General features: G+C 39.9%; 4 protein-coding genes across 8 annotated transcripts in view; 2 read left to right on the plus strand and 2 right to left on the minus strand.

The window, feature by feature from the left end:
• The window catches only part of LOC134666488 (THO complex subunit 2), a 29,982-nt gene extending 22,571 nt beyond the window's left edge, over positions 1-7,411 (minus strand). Inside the window, exons 1-7 of the mRNA XM_063523669.1 lie at positions 7,269-7,411; positions 6,782-6,947; positions 6,143-6,384; positions 3,908-4,041; positions 3,231-3,487; positions 1,845-1,994; positions 669-838 (exon numbers count right to left, since the gene is read on the minus strand). Of these exons, the coding sequence (XP_063379739.1) occupies positions 669-838; positions 1,845-1,994; positions 3,231-3,487; positions 3,908-4,041; positions 6,143-6,384; positions 6,782-6,947; positions 7,269-7,336 (1,187 nt within the window). The 5' untranslated portion in view covers positions 7,337-7,411. The remainder of the gene's footprint in view (positions 1-668; positions 839-1,844; positions 1,995-3,230; positions 3,488-3,907; positions 4,042-6,142; positions 6,385-6,781; positions 6,948-7,268) is intronic.
• Positions 7,412-7,686: 275 nt separating this feature from the next.
• On the plus strand, positions 7,687-8,303 carry LOC134666460 (small ribosomal subunit protein bS6m). Its single transcript, XM_063523624.1, has one exon. It carries the CDS (start codon positions 7,768-7,770, stop codon positions 8,218-8,220), a length of 453 nt encoding a protein of 150 aa, XP_063379694.1. The 5' UTR covers positions 7,687-7,767; the 3' UTR covers positions 8,221-8,303.
• Positions 8,304-8,470: 167 nt separating this feature from the next.
• On the plus strand, positions 8,471-9,292 carry LOC134666459 (ferritin-2 heavy chain-like). Its single transcript, XM_063523623.1, has 2 exons — positions 8,471-8,921; positions 9,047-9,292. Exons 1-2 carry the CDS (start codon positions 8,487-8,489, stop codon positions 9,266-9,268), a joined length of 657 nt encoding a protein of 218 aa, XP_063379693.1. The 5' UTR covers positions 8,471-8,486; the 3' UTR covers positions 9,269-9,292.
• A 182-nt stretch (positions 9,293-9,474) lies between these two features.
• Positions 9,475-18,156, minus strand: LOC134666461 (Bardet-Biedl syndrome 7 protein homolog). 5 transcript variants are annotated; one of them, XM_063523628.1, is made up of 16 exons: positions 18,052-18,156; positions 17,364-17,518; positions 17,160-17,283; positions 16,591-16,705; positions 16,382-16,535; positions 16,066-16,259; positions 15,474-15,654; positions 14,813-14,994; positions 12,481-12,598; positions 12,103-12,243; positions 11,693-11,916; positions 11,339-11,497; positions 11,148-11,257; positions 10,753-10,855; positions 10,350-10,471; positions 9,475-9,666 (listed from the first exon to the last, which is right to left on the minus strand). In XM_063523628.1, the coding sequence occupies exons 2-16, from the start codon at positions 17,463-17,465 to the stop codon at positions 9,485-9,487; spliced, it is 2,211 nt and encodes a 736-aa protein (XP_063379698.1). In that variant the 5' UTR covers positions 17,466-17,518; positions 18,052-18,156; the 3' UTR covers positions 9,475-9,484. The 5 variants fall into 5 exon arrangements, with proteins under 5 accessions (XP_063379698.1, XP_063379697.1, XP_063379695.1 ...); XM_063523627.1 differs by lacking the exon at positions 18,052-18,156 and adding an exon at positions 17,636-17,779; XM_063523625.1 differs by lacking the exon at positions 18,052-18,156 and adding an exon at positions 17,618-17,779.
• Positions 18,157-18,630: the final 474 nt, after the last annotated feature.

Consider the following 18,630-nt stretch of genomic DNA (forward strand, 5'->3'; position numbering starts at 1 on the left):
CGACCCCCGAGCCCGGCAGCCGCGCCGCCAGCGCCGCGAACTCGCGCCACGCGGTCACGCGCAGCAGCGCCTCGCTCAGCACCAGCTGGTTGCCCCAGTAGCCCTGCAACCGTACTCACTTCCTGTAGAGTGGCTCCACGAGCGCGTGCAGCATGCCGGCGAGCGCGCGCGCGGGCCGCTCGGCGACCCCCGAGCCCGGCAGCCGCGCCGCCAGCGCCGCGAACTCGCGCCACGCGGTCACGCGCAGCAGCGCCTCGCTCAGCACCAGCTGGTTGCCCCAGTAGCCCTGCAACCGTACTCACTTCCTGTAGAGTGGCTCCACGAGCGCGTGCAGCATGCCGGCGAGCGCGCGCGCGGGCCGCTCGGCGACCCCCGAGCCCGGCAGCCGCGCCGCCAGCGCCGCGAACTCGCGCCACGCGGTCACGCGCAGCAGCGCCTCGCTCAGCACCAGCTGGTTGCCCCAGTAGCCCTGCAACCGTACTCACTTCCTGTAGAGTGGCTCCACGAGCGCGTGCAGCATGCCGGCGAGCGCGCGCGCGGGCCGCTCGGCGACCCCCGAGCCCGGCAGCCGCGCCGCCAGCGCCGCGAACTCGCGCCACGCGGTCACGCGCAGCAGCGCCTCGCTCAGCACCAGCTGGTTGCCCCAGTAGCCCTGCAACCGTACTCACTTCCTGTAGAGTGGCTCCACTAGCGCGTGCAGCATGCCGGCGAGCGCGCGCGCGGGCCGCTCGGCGACCCCCGAGCCCGGCAGCCGCGCCGCCAGCGCCGCGAACTCGCGCCACGCGGTCACGCGCAGCAGCGCCTCGCTCAGCACCAGCTTCTGGTTGCCCCAGTAATCCTACACAAAATCAACTTTGTACTGGGTGGAACTTTTAAATTTGGCACCGAGAGGCTACCCGATCCCTGACATTAACTAAGGATGAAGATTGAAAATATCTTGGAAAAAATAATTACGTCAGCAACATAATCGTCAACATTGACTATACATTTTTAAATATCAAAGCCACTCAACCATCCGGCCCGCGAGACTGTTTTCCTGTCAACCGTCCGGGTTTTTTTAGCGACGCACGCCCCGCGCAGCGCATTCACAACTTTCTACAAAAATTGTAGCTACACTGCCATCTAATTTTTTTTAGAGCAAACTATTTAGTTAGGCTACGTTGTCGCATCAAGAGAATTAGTAAATAATGCCGAAATATTCCGTTAGATGGCTCTGAAATCAATTCTTTCTTCCCTTTGGATAGTAAGGTTCCCGCGGACGGTTAAGAGCATATTTTTTTCGGATACTATGCTATCGTCGGACGGTCAAGTGGTTAGAGACCAACCTACATTAGAGCACTAGAAAAGCCACAAATGAAAGAATTTTTTATCATAGATTTAGTATAAAGTATTTTAAAGTACTATGCTCTGCTACACAAGGTCCCAAAGTGACTTAAAAAATTCCGCGAGACATTCATTTAAATAAGTTTCATTGACATCAAGCAAGAGAAAACTTTTTCAATTACGTTTTTAAGTTTGTGATATGTTATTGTTAAGTTTCAGTTGTAACGCATCCTGAATAAATTTTATTCTATTATGGCGTCCCAAGACTATGGGACATTAAAGGAAAGTACCTTAAATATCGTAGATAGGATATTTTGCTGAAAGAAAACATTATTTTAAATTAAAAAAGAATTTAAACTGCATTCATAGATTTTTAAATAATTACATGGTTGAACCGGGAATCGAACCCGCTACACAAGAAAAAAAATCACTCTTTATTTTTTGCTAAATAACATAGTGTCAAAAATAAAAGACCATGAATTTAGACACCCTGTATATTCTTATAGAACAGCCTAAATTACCTGTGGATCAAATTTATCTTCAACAAATTCAGTGGGAGCATTGGCCTGCGGTCCTTTAGTGGACACAATATTAATCTTGCGAATGTACTCCTGAACGGCTTTAAATTCCTTGTCTGCTTCTTTGGCCATTATCGTATCGTCAGGGCGCAACTGTAAATAGTTATTTGTTTTACAAGGGGGTAAAGTTGTTGTTTAACCGCTCGTGCTAATATTGATACACGAGCAAGAGATAGATTCCCAAATTGAAATACGAGCGTAGCGTAGAGCGATTGCATCTTGAGCATTACGAGGGTTAAACAAAATTTGCCCCAGAGTGAAACACAAACTTTTTCACCACACCAACCCAAAGCAAATATTAAATGTAAAATATCAAAAACTCAAACTAAATCAAATTAAAATGAATGTTATTAAATATTTATCATCCAAAATCATCATTTAAAAGTCAATTCTACCTAGCAAACATAAGAAAACCACTCAAAATTTGCATTTGATTACTTTGCCTCACATGTGAATTACTGATAGCAAAGTGCAACTTGAAAAGAATATTGAATAGAATCAGGCGTTACTTTGCGAACCCCCTTTATGATTCCGTTGCCGGGCGTCAGACTGTCAACAACTCCTGAGGATGCCTCGTAGAGAGGCGAAACACGTGTCGAGTATTATTCTTTTGGTGGTGGTTTGTTATATTTATTTGTGTATTTATTTTTGCGGTGGGAGGGTGGGAACATTAATTGCATGTAAAAATACGCAAGTAAGGGGTTGTGCACAAATCACGCGAGGTGTTTTTTGGCTACTTTTTGACCCCCCCTCGCCCCTGGTGATATTTGGTGAGGTTTTTCGCTACCACCCCTCCCCCCAGACGACCTCACGTATATTTTTTTTTTAATTTTTATCGACCTAATTTTAAGAAAAATTGTATTGTATATAGAAAATCTTGTTTATTTTATTATATATGTTTATCTTACTTGTTTATTTTTCTATTTTCGTTAAATAGACTCGCGATTTTGAAGTGCAGGCAAAGTGAAGATTTATGTTTAACGAAACCGAGCAAAATATCTACTCATGTGGTAGGTGTTTTTTTCATAGTTTCGTTCACTGTAGAAAAATACACGTGAGGTTTCCTTATACCCCCCTCCCCCAACGTGATCTATCGTGATTTTTTCGTGACCCCCCCACCCCCTATCGAACCTCGCGTGATTTGTGCACAAGCCCTAAGCATAACTGGTTAGCACTGATTGACTAGCACGTTATCTTTTACGCGGATTAGCAAAGTAATATTTCGGTTTAAATGAAAAGAATATTGTTACAACTAGTAACTGCAGCAGCACGCGTCAGTTCACGCCTTTGGCGGTCAAAAGGTTAAACAAACTGTAAAGAAATGCTTACCCAAGGGTAGATATTATCCAGAGCTATAACTTGATGTTGTAATAACAGTGCTATAACTGTCATCAGTGGTGGTGGTTCTTCATATTTATCTAGCACCTCCATATTGCCAAGTTTGAATCCTAAAACTTCTGATATAACCTGGGGGTCACCCATATAGTTCTTGATTAAGGATATGAATAACGAGTCTAGGTGGGGACGAGCCTCAAAAGACTCTAATATAATGTCTAAAACTCTGTTTGGATCCAAATTGAAACAACCTGAAAATTAGAAACAGTATCAAATCATTGTTTACAAGTTTCACAAGTGCTAACACATGGTATAATAATATACTCCGCCTGGTACTCGCTTCCCGTCTTTTCGTGGTCACGTGACTGACACTAGCCTACGTCCTACGTCATCATGCGACACCGCTATATGATAATATGCGATAGCGCTATATAAAGTGGCAATATTATTATGACGTAGGCTTCTGTCACTCTGGGAAGAGAAGACCATGTTTTAACATTTTTTTAGCGCACAGTAACCAAAATGGCAAAAACGGAACTGTTCGTCTGTATGTCACAGCCATTTACCTCAAAAACAATAGGTAATATGTGAAGTTTATAAGTCAAGATAAAAAAATACTAAAAATGTTAAGGGGGCACTCTACACATAAGTGATTATATATAATTACGTACCTATAAGTGATTGAATGATTTCTAATAATCCTTTCCATTCTGTTTGTTCAGTGACCTCTTGATTTAACTCTACAATTAATTTCGCATACCCTTCGCTTTCTTCTCTGAATAAATTAAATTTACGTTGTTTGTAACTGAGGAAAAAACAAACATTCACAAGGTTAGTTTAATGCGTGACGAAACCACATTCTTTAAAAAAATACTTTAAAAAAAGGGTTAGTTCATTAGGGGTCATCCATTAATTACATCACACGTTTAGGGGGAGGGAGGGGGTCAAGAAAATGTGACATGGGTGAGACACAAACTTTGTGACGTCACTTTAACTTCATCAGTAACCGAAAATTTATTTAAATTATTTTATTCGCTGTACATTTAAATAACAAGTTTTTAAAACGATAATCGTTTTTATTCGTTTAATTTTCTTTCCTAAGCAGTTTTGGGTTAAAAATTTACTAATATTTATATCGTCAAAAATATTTTGATAAAACATTAATAATACTTAGGTACTTACTTAATTCGATTTGGCGATTTCGTAGAAAAAATGTGACGTCACACTAGGGGGGAGGGGTTTGCCAAATGTGACCAAGTGTGACAAGGAGGGGGGGAGGGGTCAAAAAACCTAGAAATTCGTGTGACGTAATTAATGGATGACCCCTTAGGTTAACTGAAGCCTAATACTATATTTACATGCTTGCCAAGTCTCGGCAAACATGTAAGAGTAGCATAAATAGGATATTGGCATAATTGTATTTTTATTTTCAAATCAAATTCATTTCATCATTCATCATCATTCACAAGTTAATAACCCAGAAGACACATAATATGTTATTGATTTGATTATAATTGTAGGGTGGGTTGATACAGTTTCATGTCTATTTTGTTCTATGTCCAGTCAGCATCAAAAATAAGATCAGGCTATGCATCTGCAATAGCTTAACAAAAACATATATCTATGTATAAAACATAGAACGTAGAAATTATCCGAAGGATATATACAATCAGCAAAAGCAGAATTAGACTAGAATCAACTGGCAAAAACTTCCCTATACAAAGAGGTGTCAGGCAAGGTGACCCACTATCACCAAAGTTATTCTCCGCTGTCTTGGAACAAATTTTCAGGAAACTCGAATGGGAACACCTTGGCCTCAACATAAATGGCACACGCCTAAACCACCTCAGGTTTGCCGACGACATAGTCTTGTTTGAGGAAAACCCAAAAGAACTAGAATGCATGCTATTAGATCTAGCAAAACAGAGTGAGGCAGTGGGACTGGAGCTTAACTCAGACAAGACTAAATTGATGACAAATTTAAGACAAGAAATTGCAGTTAATGGATTCAGTCTGACTATGTTGAAGAATATGTATATCTAGGTCAAATAATATCATTCAAGAACCAAATGGATAAAGAAATTGAAAAAAGAATAGCATCCGGCTGGAGCAAATATTGGTCACTCAAAGAAATCATGAAAAGCAACCTTGGTATACGGATAAAAAGCAAAACTAAAAGTTGCACATGTGTGCTTCCATGTCTAACCTATGGCTGCGAAACTTGGTCTCTTACTAAAAAACAACGAGATAAACTTGCAAAGTGCCAGAGAGCTATGGAGAGGAGCATGCTCGGTGTAAAATTACAGGATAGAAACTGCAGCTCTGACATAAGAACCAGAACAAAAGTGACAGACATCCTCACCCACATAGACATGCAAAAATGGAGGTGGGCAGGCCACACTATAAGATGCAAAACAGAGAAGTGGAGCCAAAGAATTCTCATGTGGCACCCTACAGATGGATCAAGATCGCAAGGCCCTCAATTAACACGATGGGAAGACGAAATTATACTCACAGTGGGACCACTCTGGACAAGGGTGGCAAGAGAGAGGAAATACTGGAAGGAGTTGGAGGAGGCCTTTGCCGACAGGCACACTGAACCAAGAGACTTCATATAAACATTCAAAACTAAAAACCAACAATCATGTTCAGAATAAAGGGCTATATAAATAAATAAAAATGTATAAAACAATCAATAACAGAGACTTTTGAAGGACTGAAGAGATATATCACAATTTACAAAAGTGTTGCAGCATGGCAGATTCTTTTATTGCTTCATTTCATCTGCCAATTAATGCCAACTGTATAAACATCATGTTTCTTTGTAGGTGGCATAAGTAAACATAAGTACCCAAATAAACTTTGTTGAGTTGTATTTTTAGGGGTGACTTAAAAATTATACTTACTACAACTTCGTCTTGATTTTAATAAATTTGGTGTAAAAGTTTTTGTTCTTCAATGTACCAACATCCTGTAAGGTATCAATTTCCAGTCTTTCCTTCAACAATTTTTCAGATATAAATGATTCTAGTTCCCGCACTATATAGCAGAAGTTTGAGCGCTCCTCACTCTGGATGTCCAAACAGGTCTCTGCATCTAGTACACACACCACGTCCAGTACTATAGATGGTATATCTGCGTGTAAAGCCTAAAAAATACCACATAACAAAGTTTAGAAATAGTTCTTTGTTTAGGCAGTTAATTTACTCCCCGGTTTGAAAAGTGGAATCTTGAGTGTTGCAAGGGTTTCAAGGCATAAGGTTAAACAAAATGTATCACCACACCATTGCAAGGAAAAAACTATCTGCAAAACACAACAAATCAAATTCAAGTGAATGTTGTTAAATATTTATCATTCAAAATGATCTCTTAAAAGTTAATTCCACCAGCCAACACATGGAAACAACTCAAATTTGCATCAAATTATTTAAGCCACCCTTGTGGATACAATGCACCTTTCTCATAAGTTTCTCAAACACAAAGAGTGCCTTTACGTTACAAGCTGGTGTGGTGAAGATAAACGCAATATTACACATTATACTGACACATATCTCTTGGAGCGCAGACAGTACAGCATCTCTTTTTAGCGCCCCTCGCAGACCGCAGAGCAGCAGATCGTAAATATTCTCAGACAATCCTGAGAGCTTCCCAGATTTTGTCAACAATGGACTCCTTTCTTCATCTTTAATTGATTGTGTCACAATTTTGATACTGAAATAAACAATTTTTATTTATGTTTCTTGAATAGGTATGTTTTATTATAATTATGAATAATAGTATTGTAGGGTAAACGTTAAGTAAATATGAGATAATGCCATAACTATGAAAATACTTGAATAAATGCATTAGGTATGTATCGCCGTGAACGTATTGTTGAGGATTATCCGTAACTTGAATACAATTTTAGTGCCTATGATCATACTGAGGAACGCTTATTAAGTTAATAAACAAAGGTTACGCATTTTTTAACATGCGGTAGATGTTACAAACAAACATATCGGTTGTTGAACATAAGTAACAAGTTATACGTACAATTGTTCTTTTCCTGATTTTTCCCAAGTTTTACAATATTCTGATACAAACTTAGTAAACGATTTCATCATGAAAGCCAAAAATAAATTCTACAATATTAGGAAAACAGCGAAGCAAACGCCTCCACGGCCATGACGGTAAGAACAATGTTACCATTGTAAATAAATTTCACAAACTAATCGAAAAAAACTATTGAATTTGGCTATGGTCGCATACACTGCAGACGGGCGGCTATGATCGGCGACCACCTTACACACTATCGATAGTATCGATCGCGGAGGTATCGATACGTGTGCCGCACGCACCAAAATTGCGATGCGGTGCGGTAGTGTGTTACGGCTATTACGAACCGGCAAATATTTAAGTATTTGACTACTATAATTACTTTTTTTTACGTGTTGCAGGAAAAAAAAAGCAGTTGTCATAACAAAAGTTGGCCCTTGGTTGGGTTGAGTTGGTTTTGTAGGTTATTAAACTTATTCCCTAATCTGTTGTAAAAATGCCTAGTTACGAATTAGCGCTAATGTTACGCGCTATGCCGAAACCTGAATTGAAAACTGCACTAAAACGTGTCTCACATGCCATATTTAATCGTGGAGGTATCATCCGAGACATCGAGAACTTGGGTTTTCGTGCAATGCCATACAAAACAAGTGCTCACGGCTTAGTTCATCGAGAAGCAAACTATTTCGTGTTCAAAATTGATACAGCGACACAAGCTGTAGCCGATCTAAAAGAAGAATATAGCAGAGATGTAGACATCGTTCGTCAGCGTGTATACAAGGTCCAGACAGACAGTGATCACAAGTGCACCCTGGAGACAGAACTGTTGCCGCCTGCTTACCGAAAAGAAGTCCAGGATATGATAGAAGTTGGAAAAACTCAGGTCAATCGTTTTACTTACAAATTTAAATATAATTCTGGCTTGGACTATTATCCGTTCCAAAAGTAATGTCATATTTAGATAATATAACTTAACCATAGGTAGGTGTTATTGTAGATAAGTAGGCATTGTAATAAACATGATTTACAGTTTCTTTGTGTTTTATTTAACTGTAAATTCACTCTTATAATGACCACTAGCTTACTGTCATGCTACATGAGGCAGTCTTTTAAATCTATTTGGTCTCTTATATTTTGACAACAGCTTAAACTTTTGTTTATGTTTTGTAAATTAAGAAATTCTAGTATAAGTATTATTGAAGTAGTGGCTAAATCATGTTTGTTCTGAGGAAGCAAGAGTCTTTAATTGCTTTAAAAGGATTTTGGTGTCTAACAGACACTGTAATGCAAAATGTATTGAAACATTCAATCAACTTCTTCAGTGACAGTTGTTACTATAAACATCAGTACAGTACAGATTTGGAAGCTGGTGTAAATAAACAAATTCAGGCGGAGCAGCAAGCAGCTCATGAGTACTTGAACTTGGCGGTAACATTTCTACACCCACGTATCTCTAGAGTTGGAGCCGGGGGTTTCTTCATGAGAATGTACCATGAAGAGATCCAGCATATGGAGGATTTGATCCAGTATCAACTTTATAGGGGAGGCATTCCCTCGATTAAGGCATTGAATGCACCTGCACCGAAAGACAAAATTACACTACTTGAAGCTTTCAAACATGCGTTAAATATGGAACATTGTATCACAGAGGTATGTATCTTATTTTTTATATAAAGATTGGATGACATATGTGTGTATTGGATGGACATACAGTCGGCTAACTATTGCGGTAACAAAAGACAATATTTTATTAACATTAGTTCATTTTCCTGCAGCTAATAAAAACACTGGTTTCAACAGCAGAAAAGGATAAGGACTATCATTGTGTTAATTTCCTTACAACAGTTTTCCTAAAGGAACAAATGAATTCTATCCATAACTTATCCCAGCATGTCACTCACATTGCCAGAATCAGTGAAGATCCTGATGCTTTACACCAGTACGATAAATATCTTCAAACAAGTTATCCATACAAATCTAAGTCTCCACACAAGTAATGTTATAATAATAATAAATGAAAAATCAAATAAATAAAGTGTTAATTGTAATACATGTACAATAAACTTATTCTTTGACACCAGGTCGTGAAGATTGTCTTGTTCTGCAGCATAGGCTTGTCTCCTAGAGTACTCCTATTTTCCTCATATTGTCTTCCCAAGTGGGAAGGCAAATATGTAGTGTTATATTCTTGCAAATAAAAAACTTATTGCATGTTATATTTTATTGATTGAAAGGTCTGGTGATGATGGCGATTGAGATTCATTACTAAGTATTTTATATATGATGTCCAAGTTACAATCTTTTAGAGCAGGGAGTAGCTCTAATTTTTCATTGCCTGGTTCGGTTCTGTATAATGTGTTCTTTTTCCAGTCTGTGTACCATTGCATAACAGTATCTGCAAAAGAAATATTTTTATTTAACTTTATACCTAGAGCTACCTAAAGCAAACTAGTAGGTACCTATATAATTATTGTTATAGATGGCGTCACTGTCACGTAACCTTTGAACCGTGGGTCCAAAACATATGAAAAAAATTATAAAACAAAAGCTTAATAAATACTTTGAATCATCTTTCAATGAAAAACTACAGCGAACATGACTGGTCCAGCCGGTTTTGAATTATTGCATTTCTTAGTAAAAATCGTGCAATAGTGATGCGAAGGTACTCCCTTATGCTTGTAATAGAGAAATGAACTGTATGGGGCAGCACAAAAGCCCCCTGTTTATGCGCGCGAATTATCAATATTCATGTTTGATTTCCGATTACGGCCACAACATGGCAAACTCACGTCACGGTGAAATCACGCGTGAACTGTAGAGGGCAGCACCTGCTTATTGGCGTGCGAAGTGTCAATGTCCTTCGAACGATACGACCTTCAAACCTCGAAGAAAAGAGCGTACCTACTGCCATCTTACAGGCCGGCAATGCGCTTACAACCCTTTTGGTGTTGCGGGTGTCCATGGGCGGCGGTAACCGCTTAGAATCAGGTGATCCGTCTGCTCGTTTGCCTCCTATATCATAAAAAAACGTGCACGGTCCCTATTCTTCTGATAGTTATGTTTATAAGTATATCTTACCAACAAGAATTTGAAAGTAAGCGTCAGCCTCATCATCTAATGGTGTCTCCCATACTCGGAGATAGTCTCCGCATAGTACAGGATCACTGTCAGCTAACACGTTTTCGTCTAAATCTAAAGCACTGAAATAAATTTTTGTACTTTAGTATTATTGAGTATCAAATTTATACTGTAATAAAACAAAATTGAAGACATAAATTTTACCTGTGACAAAAACAAACTAATATAGCATCGAAATTAAAAGGGAATCGAAATTAAATTTGAGTTAATTTATAATTTGAATTTACTTGACTTTTAATTAGAATTAAAAATACACGAATTTGCCCGTCACTGATTAGGATTAAGTAGGTAGGTACATTTCTTAATAATAACCAATGATACCATACCAAGTACCAACACTTACTTTAATGCCTTTTTCAAAGAAACATTTTCATATTTTTTATGCTCAGCCTTGAATTGCTCTTCTATTTTTTTGAAAGATTTTATACAAGCTGCCTCTGGAATATCTGCGACATATGAAAAACTAGCTTACTTAATGAAATGGGAAATGGGAATATCTGCAACATATGAAAAACTAGCTTAGACAATGAAATTTTATTATACAAAAAGTTAAAACTTTCGCTTGTTTTGAACTCAGCAATGAACTACATTCCTGAGCGACGCGTCGATCAGTCCGTCAATTATAGTTGGTGCAACTGGTTTAGTCTTTCGATTCTTAGATATTTATGCGTGAAAACAATCCAGTTTCGTAATTTTCGGTTTGTACACTTCAGCAGAGTAAGTCAACAACATACTTACCACAAGATGTTTCCAGGCGAATGCTTTTTCGTAAGGAGCAGTTAGAAATCACGTCTCTCATCGTAGCTATTGTGGAAACATTATCCGATTTGAACACAGCTCGGCCACGCCTGCAACGTTGAGAATTGGGAACTAAGTACCACAACAAAACAATACGAGTATGTCCCTTCTGCTACCAAAAGGACACTTACTGCAAGCGACATACGAGGATGGTCTTGAGAAGAGAGTGCGATCGAGCGACGGCCACTGACGCAGCAGGCCTTGGGAGATCCCCTGGTAACGCCTCTGACAGCCATGCCATCATTTCGGCAACGGAAAAACTGCCTGATACACTCAGTACACACCACGCTCTGGAACAAAACAATGCAATGAAAAAAGCATACAACCGAATATAATATAAACTCCTTTTGGAATTTGAAGTCAGTTATAAAAAGGAAAAGGATGACTGAAAATTGCGACCAGGATCCTTTTATCAAACATAGACGAAGGGTAAGGGGCAGTAAGAGAGATCAACAGGTACTCAAGGCCTGTCGTAAAATACTAACCGGCTCTCACTATCCGAATCCGGATCTTCGTGCTGGGAATAGTAAGGTAACGCCGGCAACCGCAGTATTATGAGACGCGCTACCCGCGGTGCGCCAGCAGGCAAAGCGTATATCAGTACCCGAGCACATTCTGCCTGCGGCGGTCCCGCGTGCCGCATGCGGACCCAAAGTCGTCGGGTACCGGCTTGGCATCGCACTGTTGCTAGGAAATCTGATGACGATCCCTGATTAAATACATGTCAGTATCAGATGTGAAAACCGGGTGATACTAATAGACTTTTACTCGACAAAATTGTACACTGTGGTAGTACACGTTTTTAACTTGTTTTAAAAGGGACAGGGTTGTCATAAGATCGTATACTGGATTATCAGTGAACGGAAGGATTATAAGTCACCAATTTGCGTATTACCTGGGACGGGCATACACTAAGTACCGCTGCGCTGTCAGTTTTCATGTCTAACTTTCGGTTGCAATATATGAAGAGCATATCTAAAGGCACGGGGGCCATAATTCTTGCTTCTTGCCAACCATCTTTAGACGCTCCTAACAACTGCAACACATGGAACAAATCAATGGAAGAAATATTTAAGTATGTCCAGAATTAGTTTGACACTGTTATTGTTTGAAGTCAACAAGCGCTGTAATTATCATCATTCATCATCATAACATAATCGAAACTTAAGAGAATTGCTCTTATTGATAGAGTTATCGATCATCTGATGATGGGTCTACCAACTATAGATATCTAGAAAATCTGCCTTATACTAAATGACTTTGCTTTACTCGCCTCATACTGAATGTCCAACAGCGGGGGAGTTGTCACTCCACCTTCCAAGGACCGGGTATTTCTGTGATATTTCTCTCGTTCATTAGCTGCCTGCTTTTCCAGTCGAGCTACTTCAACCCTTTGGACAATAAAATTATGTAAAATAAGTATTTTTCCCAGCATCATCTTGTATGTTGTGAATTTGTTCAAGGAACGGCATATAATTAATATACAAATTAATGGTGATTAATTGATTATGGGAAAATACTCGGTGCAGCGTTTATCCATCTGCGTTCGTCAAATTGGGTAAGGGTGTAGATAAGAGATAATAATAATAATAATAAGGCGGTGATCTTGGACACGGCGCGGATAGTACGTCGGTTCCTCTCTCTGCAGCCCTGACCACCGGTAGCTTGGGCCTTGCCCCGCTGCTGGCGGCACCCTAGGTTAGGTTTTTTATAATGTGTTTATATGTATTTTTATTGTTTTGTAAGTGTTTTTATATTTTACTTTTATATTCATATTATAAAAATACCTAACCTAAGACGATAAATAAATAATAATAATAAGCCCGCAGGGCAGCTTGTGGCGAGCTGTTGGGGAGTAACGACCCCACGGACCCGAGTGCTCCCGAGAGTCGGTCAGGGTCTCCGTCTCCGGCGTGTCTTCGTCGGTCGGAGTGGACCCCAAGGGGACCCGCAGGACTCTCAGCTCTGGCTTGCCTTCATTGGCCGTCCAGAGAGGAGTCGCTAGAGCTATATGCTCCAGGGGTGGAAGTGAAAGATGCATAAGACGCGAGTTGGCACAGTGGCTGTTAACAGTCACTGGGTAGAAAGCGGCGCACACCTCTCGACACCCCTGAGCCGCTCACACCGATGTTGCTTCTGGTCGTCTTCGCGACGGCAGTTTCAGGGGCCCATCTAGTCAGCGGCGAGTCACCGCCTGCCTCGATGACGGTGTTAACATTGTTATGGCAGGTGTCCGGACCTCTTTTACAATAGCCCAGTCTCATTGTCCACCCAAACATCAATCCATAGACCGGAATACTGTTCACTTTTTCTACAATAGTCCCAATGCCTGCTGCGACCGGTTCATGGGTGTCTATTGTTGCGCCTGTGAACGGGTTCCAGCAGGCGTTCTACATGACATTAAAGCTCTCCAAGGGGCCTCTACGTGTTGGATCTATATCCCCACGCAAGCCTATCAAAAGACCGGGATTTATAGGCCCGTGAAATCCAAAAGGAGACACAAAATAATAATAATAATATGTTTATTGCTTTCATATTGGTGTTTATACAGATGTTCTTAACTAATAATGTTCCACAATATGACACCCTGTAAGGGTATTGCAATGTTATCTAACACATAAAACAATTATACAAGTTACAGAATACACAACAAATAGTAGTCGCAAAAAAATTGTTTATAGTATACATATGCCTATTTATGGTATTTATTATCATCGAAAAATTCTTGTATAGAATAAAAACAATTACTTATTAAATAAGTTTTTAAGTGACCTACAAATTTCTCATATTTAAATTCTTCTGCTATTTCTTTAGGAAGATTGTTGAAAATTCTTATAGATATGCTATAGGGACTTTTATTACTCATTTGTAAATTACTGGCAGGAAGGGCAATCTTATTTTGATTTCTTAAGTTCAAGTTACTAGTATGACGGTCTTTAGTTTTCCTATATAGGTCGGGATGTTTTCGTACAAATTTGCATGTTTCTAAGATGTAAAGGGATGGTAAAGTTAAAATATTTAATTTTTTAAAGTACGGTCTGCAACTTTCTTGATTTTTTATGTTACTTAATATTCTAATACACCTTTTTTGCAGTATGAACAAATCTACACTATTTGTGCTGTTACCCCATAATACAATCCCGTATTGGAGCCATGTCTGTGTAAATGCGTGATAAGCACTAAGAGCTGTTTTCAAGCCTGAAGTTTTTTTAATATTTCTGAGGGCATAAGCAAAGCATGATATTTTTAAACTAATTTTATCTATGTGTGTTTTCCAATTAATGTTTTCGTCAATATTTATACCGAGAAGATTACAGTTTTTTACGGGTAAAATTGGGTCGTTTAGGTAAGTAAAATTAACATCTAATGGATTCCGCTGATGGGGTCGGAATTGGATTAAATTTGTCTTTTTTAGATTTAGTTGTAGATTATGGTCGGTGAGCCATTGTATTACGGTATCAAGAGAGAGATTGATGAAGGTAAGGCACGACCGGTCATTGTAGAGATCCATCCAACTTTCGGCTGATATGAAGAAAATATTTGGCGGATAGGGTCAATATGACCATAATGATTAGATGAATTAAACCAGCTTCTGATTAACATACTCTAGCTTACTCCTCCTCGCCGCTATAACGTCTGGCGGAACATTAGTAAACATCCCAGAGCCGGAAACCAGCCGACGAGATCTCAGAGCGAAGACTCTGCCCGAAAAGGTGGTGACCAAAAGTTCGCTCTCTTCCGTGCCGACACATCCGCCGCTGACTGAGGTAACGGGTTCTCCGGAAAACTGAAACAGTAAATCATTTGTAAATCGTGTATTTATTGTAGGTAAGGTACCTACAGTAAATACACCTGTAATACCTATGTAGTTAAAGTCCGCGCTTGAACTCCCAACGATTTGGGATAGGAGAAAGCAAGATGCAGAAGTGTATATAGGTTGAGTTAACTATATAAGTTCCTCGAAACTCGCGTTTATATCTCCTTCCTGTCTTCTGTGCACCATTTTTACCTTCTATTCAAACTATGAATGACAAACACTGATAGTGTTCTTTTTTCGTTCAGTAGCAAGATTGACCAAACTTAAAGGTATTTAGATTTACTTTGCTGTCGTGTACTTAAATCACTTTCACTCATTTGTTATTTATACACAGTTTTGCAATTAGTATTAATTACTATGTATAGTCTATGTAGCAGTTTGTATAATTCACCTAAACGGCTAGGAGAGCTGCCGACCCCTATAGGTAGGTATAATATATTTGAACTCACATATGTATATTTTAGCCGAGGCTTGTCCCCAAGGTTCTCCATATCAACGAGGTAGAGCTGCACAGATCCGTCATGGCGGCCGACGGCGAGGTGCGAGTTTCCGTTGGAGAAGTACCAGCCCAGGCACATTACTGAGCCCAAACCTTTGCCTTCCACCAGGCATTTGCTGGTGAGCATTGAGCTAAAATAAAAATAAAACACACTGGCATGAAAATAAGTGTTTCATAGAGTTCATAACTCGTGAAATGAATGTGACATTACTGGATATTACAGTCAGCGAGTATTTTATTACTTTTAAAATGTATCAATTGAGCACAGGACAGGATGTAGTACGGCAATGGGCCCATAACCTGTTACTTCGATTTTGATGCTATAGTTGCACCAAGAAAAGTCTGCAGCGGATTTGATAGCCCACGCAGTGTAAGTGTTATTTATGCGTCATAATTTCACAGAAGTTTGACGTTTAAAATGACACTTGCGCTGCGTGGGCTATAAAAATGGCTGCAGACTTTTCACGGTCTGACTTTAGCTGATTTGGAAAGACGAAGAGGGTGAAATTAGGTGAGCGGGTGTATTTGAAATAACTACTTACTCTTCAAAAGCAACGAGTCCAACGGAACCATCTGCAGCGCCGTAGAAGGAGTAAAGGTCCGAGACGTGCATGGGCGGAGGGACCAACAGTCTTGAAGGGCCAGAAGTGACCACCGCCCTGGCTGCGATCTGCCCGTTTTCAAGCATCACTGCTCCTTTGTTGGCGATCAGGACAAGAAGTCGCACTCGGGTGTTCTGTAAAAACTTAAGAGGTAGTGGATTTGGCGGTGGTAAACTACCGTCGCATTATCCACATTGTTAACTGGCTTTGTTAATTGGTTATAAGTAGGTGTAAATGTTTTGAAAAAGTCACTTACATTGGGAGTAGCAAATGACGCAATATCTAGAACTCTATCCTCGCAAATATAGGAATGAAATTCCCTCAAATCCCTATAATGCGTCACGGTCCGACCACTGCAGAGAATCAGATCGCCCGCCAAAATGGACCTGCAATGATTTTTACAATAACTTCTGTAATTATTTATTAAAAGAATCACTTCACTCTATAGTGGTGAAAACAACATACATGGATGTGATCGTTTCCGATAGAGCCGTTTCGATCGAAAGAAACACTTTTCCCTTTCTCGTGTAACCTTTGACTTCGTTACCTGATGCAGCAAACACTTTATCTGCTTGGGATCCTGTAATATAACTTACATAAATACATTCAATTTTATTTCTAGTTGTGATTTGTTAAAGGCGTAACAGACTACCGCACCCCGACCTTGCTGCGACCCATAAGTGAGAGCATGAAATAAATATCTCCATCTCGCTTTCACTTAAAGGTGCGGCTCACCAGGGTGGCGGTGCGGTGCGGTAGTTACGGCTATTAGATTTTATAAACTACATAGGTCAAATGGCCGATGGGGTCGAAAAGTGCTGGAGTGGAGACCACGGACTAGCAAGCGCAACGTAGGACGTCCACCCACAAGATAGACGGACGACCTTGTTAAGGCCGCCGGAAGACTGGATGCGGGTCCCTTCCAACCGGTACGAATGGAGGTCCAAGGGGGAGGCCTATGTTCAGCAGTCGACGTCTTATGGCTGAGATGATGATGATGATGATAGGTCAAATAGGTAAGTAAGTAGGTATACCATCGTTGGTAGCTAGCTGAACAGCCGTTATCGGTTTCCCCGGGACGGTTTTAAATTGAACGATTGCCTCTTCATCTTTTATACTCAAACATTGTAGAACGCCGTTTTTGTCTCCGATTACAAACTGAGAATAAAAGAGATTAATTAATTTATTAGGTGAGTAACTATGATTCAAACTGTGTAAATTTTGTCTTTTTTACTAACCTTCTGTTGAGTTTTTGGTCCAGGCGCGGGTAATATCTTCAATGTATCCGGATACGTAATACCACATATTGCATAGTCTATTCGAGAAAAATCATATTCCATACTTCCTGATTTTACTATTATTAGACAACGTATAGGCTCTCAACGGTTCGAAACTAGAAATTTCTTACTTATTAGGTCCTAATATCAAAATATTAGTTATATTTAAGTACTTTTACCTACAATAAGCTAATTTTTCGGTTACCTAAACTCACATGTTTTTAGTTACTCACGAGACATGTTTCAGAGAGCCTAGGTTTCCATTTTCAAGCACTATTAACAGTGCATGAGCTAATACCGGTCACGACGATCGGGCGTCACATACATTAGCTTAATGTTAGAATGTCTCACTTTAGTTTAAATTCGATTAGTTTTACCTACTTATAAATCGATAGTACCTTGGAAACCAGAATACAAACATTGGTTTTACGCTGCAAGTTTTAAGTGTAATCAGAGTATATAGGTACCTATAATAGCATCTTTTATTAGGTAGCTAACACTATCGCACCGCACCTTATGGGTGCGTCCCTCAATGACCTTGGTGCGGTGCGATAGTGTGTTAGCTACTTTACACCTGAATAGGTGCGGCCAACGTAGGTACACTAGGTACTACCTAAATACCTATCCACCTGCCCGCTAGGTACTACACCTGGATAAGATAGCCTATAGACAGTGGGGAGACACTCCTGACTTCGGCCGAACTCGGCTCCGTTCGGCTCAGCATTGCTCCGAGCAATTATTAGGGTTGACTTGACTTCCTTGTCCGTGCACGACCACAGATAAGATAATCACTTGAATTTTGACAACCCTAAATGGCCGAAAGGGATAGTGCTATATATTAGAAAGGGATAGCATGATTCGACCCTGAATCGCTGACAAACTTCGGGTTTGTAGTGTGTCCTATCTGTACGGTAGTACTATTATTTCTTCTGTGCTATAGATACTACTCTTTGGCCTACAGTCAAGTCAGAACATAATATCAGGATACGTTGGAAGCGCATGATAAAGCTGAGAGAGATAATTAAACCACCCCTACTTTTTTCTACGCAAGTGTTCATAATTATAAATTCAAAGACTAATATTGTTGTAATGTAAGAATATTGTTTTTTACGGAGCGACATCAATAAAGTTGACTGACAAGATCTGCTTGACCAAGTATAGTTGGTCAAGCAAATCTTGTCAGTAGAAAAAGGCGGCAAATTTAAAAAATTTAGGCGCGAAGGGTTAT

This window comes from Cydia fagiglandana, chromosome 8 (genome assembly GCF_963556715.1).
Source record: "Cydia fagiglandana chromosome 8, ilCydFagi1.1, whole genome shotgun sequence".
Lineage (NCBI taxonomy): Eukaryota > Metazoa > Arthropoda > Insecta > Lepidoptera > Tortricidae > Cydia > Cydia fagiglandana.

Bases quoted from the DNA above. Each gene is read 5' to 3' on its own strand.
- LOC134666460 (XM_063523624.1), top strand. From the start codon at position 7,768: ATGCCTAGTTACGAATTAGCGCTAATGTTACGCGCTATGCCGAAACCT.
- LOC134666461 (XM_063523628.1), bottom strand. From the start codon at position 17,465: ATGGAATATGATTTTTCTCGAATAGACTATGCAATATGTGGTATTACG. The intron at 14,995-15,473 runs GTGAGTTCAAAT...TTACTGTTTCAG, and splicing joins CTCGGCTAAAATATACATAT to TTTTCCGGAGAACCCGTTAC. The intron at 11,258-11,338 runs GTAAGTGTCCTT...TCAACGTTGCAG, and splicing joins ATCCTCGTATGTCGCTTGCA to GCGTGGCCGAGCTGTGTTCA.
- LOC134666459 (XM_063523623.1), top strand. From the start codon at position 8,487: ATGTTTGTTCTGAGGAAGCAAGAGTCTTTAATTGCTTTAAAAGGATTT. The intron at 8,922-9,046 runs GTATGTATCTTA...ATTTTCCTGCAG, and splicing joins TGGAACATTGTATCACAGAG to CTAATAAAAACACTGGTTTC.